Source organism: Euleptes europaea, chromosome 3 (assembly GCF_029931775.1).
Source record: "Euleptes europaea isolate rEulEur1 chromosome 3, rEulEur1.hap1, whole genome shotgun sequence".
Taxonomy (NCBI): Eukaryota; Metazoa; Chordata; class Lepidosauria; order Squamata; family Sphaerodactylidae; genus Euleptes; species Euleptes europaea.
In genome coordinates, this window is record NC_079314.1 from 11,887,591 (window position 1) to 11,895,528 (window position 7,938).

General features: G+C 44.7%; 1 protein-coding gene across 1 annotated transcript; it reads left to right on the plus strand.

Annotated features, from left to right (window-relative positions):
* Positions 1 to 666: 666 nt before the first annotated feature.
* Positions 667 to 7,548, plus strand: LOC130475052 (phospholipase A2 inhibitor gamma subunit B-like). Its single transcript, XM_056846766.1, has 6 exons — positions 667 to 715; positions 2,843 to 2,959; positions 4,824 to 4,976; positions 5,956 to 6,096; positions 6,999 to 7,001; positions 7,406 to 7,548. Exons 1-6 carry the CDS (start codon positions 667 to 669, stop codon positions 7,546 to 7,548), a joined length of 606 nt encoding a protein of 201 aa, XP_056702744.1.
* The last annotated feature ends 390 nt before the right edge of the window (positions 7,549 to 7,938 follow it).

Genomic DNA, 7,938 nt, shown 5'->3' on the forward strand with positions numbered 1-7,938 from the left:
AAAAATCACAAAATCACACAAGGTTGGAAGAGACCACAAGAGTCCAGCCCCTTCCATGCAGGATCCCACAATCAAAACAATCCAGACAGATGGCCATCCAGCCTCTGCTTAAAGACCTCCAAAGACGGGGACTCCACCCCCACCCCCCGAGGCAGCACATTCCACCATCGAACAGCCCTCACTGTCAGAAAGTTCTTCCTAATGTCTGGGTGGAACCGTTTTTCTCTTAGTTTAAATCCATTACACTGTGTCCTAGTCTCTGAAGCAACAGAGAACAAGCTAGTTCCCTCATTAACATGGCATCCCTTCAAATATTTAAACATGGCTATCATGTCACCCCTTAACCTTCTCTTCTCCAGACTAAACAAACCCAGCTCCTTTCTCTCCTCATAGGGCACAGATTCCAGACCTTTGACCATTCTGGTCACCCTCCTCTGGACACGCTCCAACTTGTCAACATCCTTCTTAAATTGTGGAGCCCAAAACTGGGCACAGTATTCCAAGTTAGGTCTGACCAATGCAGAAGACAGTGGTAGTCTTTAGTATCTTTAATATGTATCAATTTTATTTAAAGTTTCAGATTTGTGTACATGGAAATTTGGCCTCTCTCCAGCGTCTCTGCTCACCTATTAATATCTCCCATTTCAGATCCTGTTTGATTCCACCATGAAGACCGTCTTGGGACTTTTCTTCTGTTTTGGCCTTGCCACTCTAGGTAAGAAAGAGCATAGGTTGGGACAGAAGGTCTCCCAGAATTACAACTGACCTCCAGACTACAGAGATCAGTTCCCCTAGAGGAAATGGCAGCTTTGGAGGGTGAACTCCATGGCATTAGACCCTCCCCAAACTCTGGTCTGCGCTGGCACTGCCCCCAAGTCTTCCAGATATTTCCCAATCCAGAACTGACAACCCTAGAAGGGCATTACAGTCACCTTGGGAAAATCATCCATGTTACTGATACTTCAGTGATGTACAAATCAGTCTAATTTTCAGAAATAGGATTGCCAGGTCGCTCTTTGCCAACATTGGAGGTTTTGGGGGTGGAACCTGAGGAGGGCAGGGTTTGGGGAGGGGGGGACTTTGATGCCTTAGAGTCCAATTGCCAAAGGTGGCCATTTTCTCCAGGTGAACTGATCTCTATTGCCTGGAGTTCAGTTGTAGTAGCAGGAGATCTCCAGCCACCACCTGGAGGTTGCACAAAGGCTCATAAATCAACAGTCCATAATAGGAAATTATACACTTTGAATCTTTTATTGCTAGGCAATTCCAGCATTACTTCACAACAGCAAAAATCCCCTAACTACCTAAGACAACCTAACAACACAAAACATACAAGGGAAAAGAATTACAATTCAGCAACGACGCGAGAAGGTCCAAGTCATAGACAAACAACTGCGTCTCTGCGCCCGTTCTTGACCACAAAGGTTCCTAATGGTGCCCAAAGGTCCAATTCCTTCTAGGGTGCAGAAAGGTCCAGGGGAGAGCCCCAAGGCAAAACAATACTACTCGAAGAGGAGAAAAAGTGTAGCCAGCTGTAGCACGTTTTGCTAAGCTTCGTCAGCTCATTCAAAGTTTATCGGCTCCTAATGCATGTCAATTTCACATTTACTGCATGCTGTAGGATGCCTCCTGAAGCCCAACTTGTGTGTCTATTAGTCTACTCTTCGAGTAGTATTGTTTTGCCTTGGGGCTCTCCCCTGGATCTTTCTGCACCCTAGAAGGAATTGGACCTTCGGGCACCATTAGGAACCCTTGTGGTCAAGAACGGGCACAGAGACGTGATTGTTTGTCTATGACTTGGACCTTCTCGCGTCGTTGCTGAATTGCAATTCTTTTCCCTTGTATGTTTTGTGTTGTTAGGTTGTCTTAGGTAGTTAGGGGATTTTTGCTATTGTGTTTAATTGTGTTCAGGCAACAGCATGAAGTAATGCTGGAATTGCCTAGCAATAAAAGATTCAAAGTGTATAATTTCCTATTATGGACTGTTGATTGATGAGCCTTTGTGCTGCCTTTTCTATAAAGTATTCTTAATACTGGCACAGGTTAAATTTTTAAGATTGCTTAAACCACCTGGAGGTTGGCAACCCTACCCAGAAGCCAGATAAAGATGGGTTATGCGGAGTACACGAAAAATCAGTGTGCCTCCTCCTACACATCTAGGAAAGGTCCAGGAGCTCTGTCTTCCTTTACCTGTAATTAAATAGGTTGTGGTGGTGGAAAGTGCCTTCAAGCCACAGATGACCTATGGTGACCTCGTAGGGCAGGAGTCCCCAGTGTAGTCCCAGTGACCACCGTGCCCCCACCAACACCTTCTATGGTGCCCACAAAATGTTTTCAGAAAGTGGGAGGAGACAGGTGGGGTTTCTGCACAGCAAGGCTTCTGATAGGCTACTAGAATTTTGATTGGCTCTGTAGATTTTTAACAATGTTGCTTTGGCATCAGGTGATGCCACAACCCAAGGATCATCATGATGAGACTGAAGGTTGAGCATGTTGTGGCTGGTTATGTTTCCTGTGGCAGCCATGTTGCGGCTGTGCCCACCACCCTCGAAAGGTGCCCGCAGGCTCAAAAAGGCTAGTGACCCCACCCCCACCGTAGTGTTTTCAAGGCAAGAGATGTTCAGAGGTGGTTTGCCATTGGCTGCCTCTGTGTAGCAACCCTGGACTTGCATTGTGGTCTCCCATCAAATTACTAAGTAGGCATGACCCTGCCTAGCAGCCAAGATTGGGCTAGCTTGGGCCATTCAGGTCAGAGCAAATCAACTGTAGCTTGGCAACAATATTGCATCAAGGGAAGGACTGTTTCCAGAACAAATGGTGCGACTTGTCTTTCCTTCTCCAGGCTCTTCTTTGGAGTGTGAAGTTTGCTCTGAACTCGGAACTAGTTGCAGTGGCAGTATCATGCCCTGTGAAGCTAGCCAAGATACCTGCCTCATCGCCATGACTGAACAGTCCCTTGGTAGGTGAGAAGAACCATAGATAAGTCTGAGCATGTACTTGTAGCCAACCATTGGGCAGCCCACCTTAGCTGACAGTCTTGGAAGAAGGTACCATTAGATGACAGCAAATTGCCAAATTTAGTGTTTCATACTGGTGGGCGGGAGGGCCGGATCCAGATTTCTAAGGCATTCCAATGTCTTGGGCTGTGTTGGGCAAATGGGCTGTAAACTCAGGCATAAGAAAGGTTCTGAGCAGGTATGAACTTGAATGCATGGGGCTTCAACTCTTGGCTCTTCTGTGTAGCCCAAGACCATTTCCACATTCTCAATTTACTCCTGATTTTCTTGGCAGTCGATCCCTAAGCATTGGAACCGGGTGGGGGCATGGTTGTTCTGCCCTCCCTTTGCATTTTGACAGCTGTGGAGTCAGTTTTATGTTCTTCCACACGTGCTTTAAATAATCAGGATTTTCAAGAGAGGGTGCAGTCATCATCGGTGCTGTCACAGCACCACCCCCCTTATTTATTTATTTTAAGCACAATGGCCATTTATGCTTGTTAATTAGCAGCCAGCTCCAGGCTGAAGTGCCCTGCATATTTTTTAAAAATTTCTTCATGCTGAACTGTCATTCCAGATGTCACTGCAAAGCCGGCGCACACCTGCTTCACATTTCTTAAGAGCCCCTTTAATGCGATCTTTTGTATATGCTCTGCCCTGCATTGAAGCATTCACTAAAGGAAGCATGCAGAATCACACAGCCACGGCTTACCTATGCAAATTACTACTGCTAATGGCTATGCAAACGAAGGAATGAAGGAGCAGGCGAGTGTGGGGGGTGGAATTTGTTTGACTCTCGTCTTGCATCGGGACCTTGAATAGTCATTTTAAAGGTCAGATTTAACAAAGGAGGTTTGAGCGAGCATCAAAATCGACCCTGCATAAATGGCCAATGTTATAATGATAGTTTCCCCTTTCCCCTTATATCTCCATAAAGGAAAGAGATAGAGATTTGCTCTTTAAAAGAATGACTGCTGGGAATTCAGAGAACTTGCCTATACTATCATTACAACACTACATAGATATATTGATATTTTAGACCCATTTTAAAAAATGGAAACCACTCGTTTACAGGGTGGGGCGGGGAGAACAAGGTGTGGTTTGGGAATGACATCTGTCTAATGATCGAAAAGTGGTCTGAAGGTGAGCAGGAGTGGGCGGGACAAAGAAAACAAACAGAAATATTATATACAAAGGAAAAGGTTCTTGTAGGTTATCCGGGCTGTGTAACCGTGGTCTTGGAATTTTCTTTCCTGACGTTTCGCCAGCAACTGTGGCAGGCATCTTCAGAGTAGTAACACTGAAGGACACTGTCCTTCAGTGTTACTACTCTGAAGATGCCTGCCACAGTTGCTGGCGAAACGTCAGGAAAGAAAATTCCAAGACCACGGTTACACAGCCCGGATAACCTACAAGAACCAATGAACTCTGACCGTGAAAGCCTTCGACAATATAAAGGAAAAGGTGATTCAACATCAGCTGCCAGAAAAAGATGGGGGTAAAAGTGGTTTCAAAAGAACCAGAAAAAACTCAGGGAATAAACAGTCTCCCCCTCACCCCCCAAAAAACCCCTAAAGGCACAAATATGTGTGTGGAAATCAGGGGATAAACCATAGCAGTATGAGGCCAGAATTGACAGAAACCAACGTGGAAAAGCCCCAAGTGAAGCCTTTTTTTTTTTTTGCGTTCCCTACACAAGATGTAGGTGATAGTTGGACCCTACCTTTAGCTTACTACTCCATTGAGCAAAGTGTACTTATTTTATTTATTAAAATATTCCTATCCCACTTTTTAACTTTATTTTAATTTTATTCTTCTCCTTTCTAGTTGGAGTTCCTATGCAGACGATAAACAAGGGCTGTGGATCCTTAGATGCCTGTAGATACGGTCCCAAGTATATGAATTTTGGATCAGGAAAAACCCTCCGATCAAGCGTCACTTGTTGTGTGGGGGATTCCTGCCAAACATCAACTGCTCAAGGTGAGTGATGCTTCCTCTCTGTGGCCTGCCCTACTTCTTCTTCCATCCTGTCCACCTTTCACCCCTATTTTTTTTCCTTGTTGCATTCTCAGAGGCATTTCTGGGCTCAAATCTCTGCTCTCTTTCTGTTGTTTAGACAATGAAATGAAAAAAAACCTTGCTTTTTAATATATAAAAATACTTTCTTTTCTTCAAAAAAATGCTGCTTAAAAAAAAGAAAATTAGGTTAATATGTTTAAGCCTTCCTGGCTCGCTCATTCAGAGGGCTGTTAGAGATGTACAAAGACACTTTTTCATTTTGTTTTGTTTTCATAGATTTTTGTTTGGAATTTTTTTTCCAGTTTGCCCATTTTTATTGTTCCTGATGTGTGGGTCAATGGCACAAAAAACAAACAATATCCAAAATGACATACATTTTATTTCAAAAATCTGTACCAACAGATTAAAAAAATGGCACAACAGTAACAATTCGTCATTCCATTTGCAAACAAAATTTACATGGGGATTTTCAAGCTGAAACAACAGAGATGAGAAATTCAAAATATCCTAAGGTAGTCATTGAAATTTGCTGGGCTGATCTCCCAGAAACTATAGCCCTAAAATGAGATCTGGGTATTCTCAATGAGCAAATTGCTAGGAAAAGAATCTGAACTGGAGACATTTGAATTTTTTTCCTCCAAGTTGTCAGACTCAAAGTATATTCCGAAGTGGTTGAGTGAGGAAATTTGCAAGCCAGGAAGCTGAAATTTGGTGTGCCCATAGTCTAATCTGCTAAGATTTCTGCAAAAGGATAGAAACGAGACATTTTTATGTCTGTGGCTAAAAATTAGGGATGCCTACTATGTCATATCAGGCAAGGTTCTAAAGAGATGAAGGAATGCCATGTATGCAGCACAATAGAAAGGTAAACACGTTTCCCCTTTATGCACTTTAGATGAAGGGTGGCATTGATTCTCTTTGGCTTCTATTTTGGTTCCAGTGCCTCCAGCCATCACTGAGCCCAATGGGAAGCAGTGTCCAGCCTGCTATGCTTTGTCATCTACTAGCTGCCCTGCTGAGACTGTGGACTGTCGTGGGCCTGAGGACCACTGTCTTGATTTGGCAGTGAGAGTAATTTATGGTAATTATGAACTCACAATCCCTTTACCTTCCATATGGGTTGCAAAGAGGAAGTGTCATGTATTTTCCTAAGACAGCCTGAAATACAGGAAGCGGGGGGAGAGCAGAGTTTGACATGCCCTCCCAGCATGGGTCCTCTTGATGCCCTATCTCCTGTTTCCATCTCTCCCTACAGCCATTCATTTTCCTACTCAGCAGATTCACTTAAAATTCTCATCTGAGTTTCCAGAGTGCACATGGCTAATTTAATTGTTACACTAAGGTCTGATTCTATGGATCTGGTCCACTAGTGGAGGCACATTCCCCCAACAGCAGGGGCTTTCCCCAATGCAAGATGCTCAGAGGGAGGACTCCCGAGCCATTCTCTGGGAGCCTGGCAGAGGAGAACCCATAGCCCCTTTCCTCCAGTTGGAGGTGAGTTTAAGAGGAAACATGGGACCATTTATATCAGGACATAGTGTGGTGTGGTGGTTAAGAGCGATGGACTCTAATCTGGAGATCCGGGTTTGATTCCCCACTCTTCCACATGAGTGGTGGAGGCTAATCTGGTGAACTGGATTTGTTTCCCCACTCCTACACATGAAGCCAGCTGGGTGACCTTGGGCTAGACACACTCTCTCAGCCCCACCTACCTCACAGGGTGTCTGTTGTGGGGAGGGGAAGGGAAGGTGATTGTAAACCAGTTTGATTCTCCCTTAAGTGGTAGAGAAAGTCAGCATATAAAAACCAACTCCTCCTCCTCATTCTCCTTCTCCTTCTTAATGACCTGTATGTTTCTGTGCATAGGCAGTTGTACAAGTCCTTCAAAAAGCCAGCTGAGAAATGTGAACCATAGGGAAGCCAGGTCTCAGCATGGACCTTCCTTTCTTGCCACCACTCATCAAGACAGTAGGGGGAAATCAGGGGGTGATTCAGTGTTTTGCCAATGTTCAACATCGCTTCCAGCACAAAACCAGAAGTGACTTATGTTGGCATAATTCTCTAGGATTCACCCAAAACTCAACTGTTTACCAGAGTGTTTTGGGTGAATCCTAGTCCATTGCCCTGCGATGACGATGTTACTTCTAGTTTCACACTGAAAATGACATCATGTGTCTTCATAACACCAGATCACTTGTCCCCGCTCCTCTAATTTTCCTGCCAGGGTGCAAGTTAGGACTGGCAACCCTAGTGAACCAGTATACTGAAAATGGTTGTTCAGTGATAGAGGGGTAAGGCATGTTCTGGAGCCCAAGCAAGACTTGGATGGACAGTGGTTGTTGTTGGAAACCATAGCCCTTCTAAGCACCCACCTTGTCTTCATTACCCAGGAAATGTCATTGTCAACACTGCCCAGAAGGGCTGCGTCAGCAAGTCTGCTTGTGACGAATTGAGAAGAGGAGAAACCACCTTTTCTGGGGGTAGTGCTACCGTCCTAAAGGCTGAATGCAGACCTGCCACCATCAAGGCCTGATCCCTGATCTCCCGAGCATTGCTGTGCTTCTGCTGGTGAAAATTAGGGATGCATTAATACATCCTCTATAATTTCATTTTGTTTTCAAGTGCTGCCATTGCTAGTCGTTTTGCCATGGGCATTCCTGCTGCATTTGTTTCTTGTTACACCATCGAAATGTTCACTGCATGCAAAAAAATAACATTTTGTAGAATCACAGAATCATACAGTTGGAAGGGACCACCAGGGTCATCTAGTCCAACCCCCTGCGCAATGCAGGAAATTCCAAACTCCCTCCCCACCACACACACACCCAGTGACCCATACTCCATGCCCAGAAGATGGCCAAGATGCCCCCCCTCTCATGATCTGCCTAAGGTCATAGAATCAGCATTGCTGACAGATGGTCAT

Excerpts from the sequence above, each read along its gene's own strand:
- LOC130475052 (XM_056846766.1), top strand. The coding sequence starts at position 667 with ATGAAGACCGTCTTGGGACTTTTCTTCTGTTTTGGCCTTGCCACTCTA. Across the intron at positions 716-2,842 it reads TTTTGGCCTTGCCACTCTAG|GCTCTTCTTTGGAGTGTGAA; the intron begins GTAAGAAAGAGC and ends TTCCTTCTCCAG. Across the intron at positions 4,977-5,955 it reads CCAAACATCAACTGCTCAAG|TGCCTCCAGCCATCACTGAG; the intron begins GTGAGTGATGCT and ends TTTTGGTTCCAG.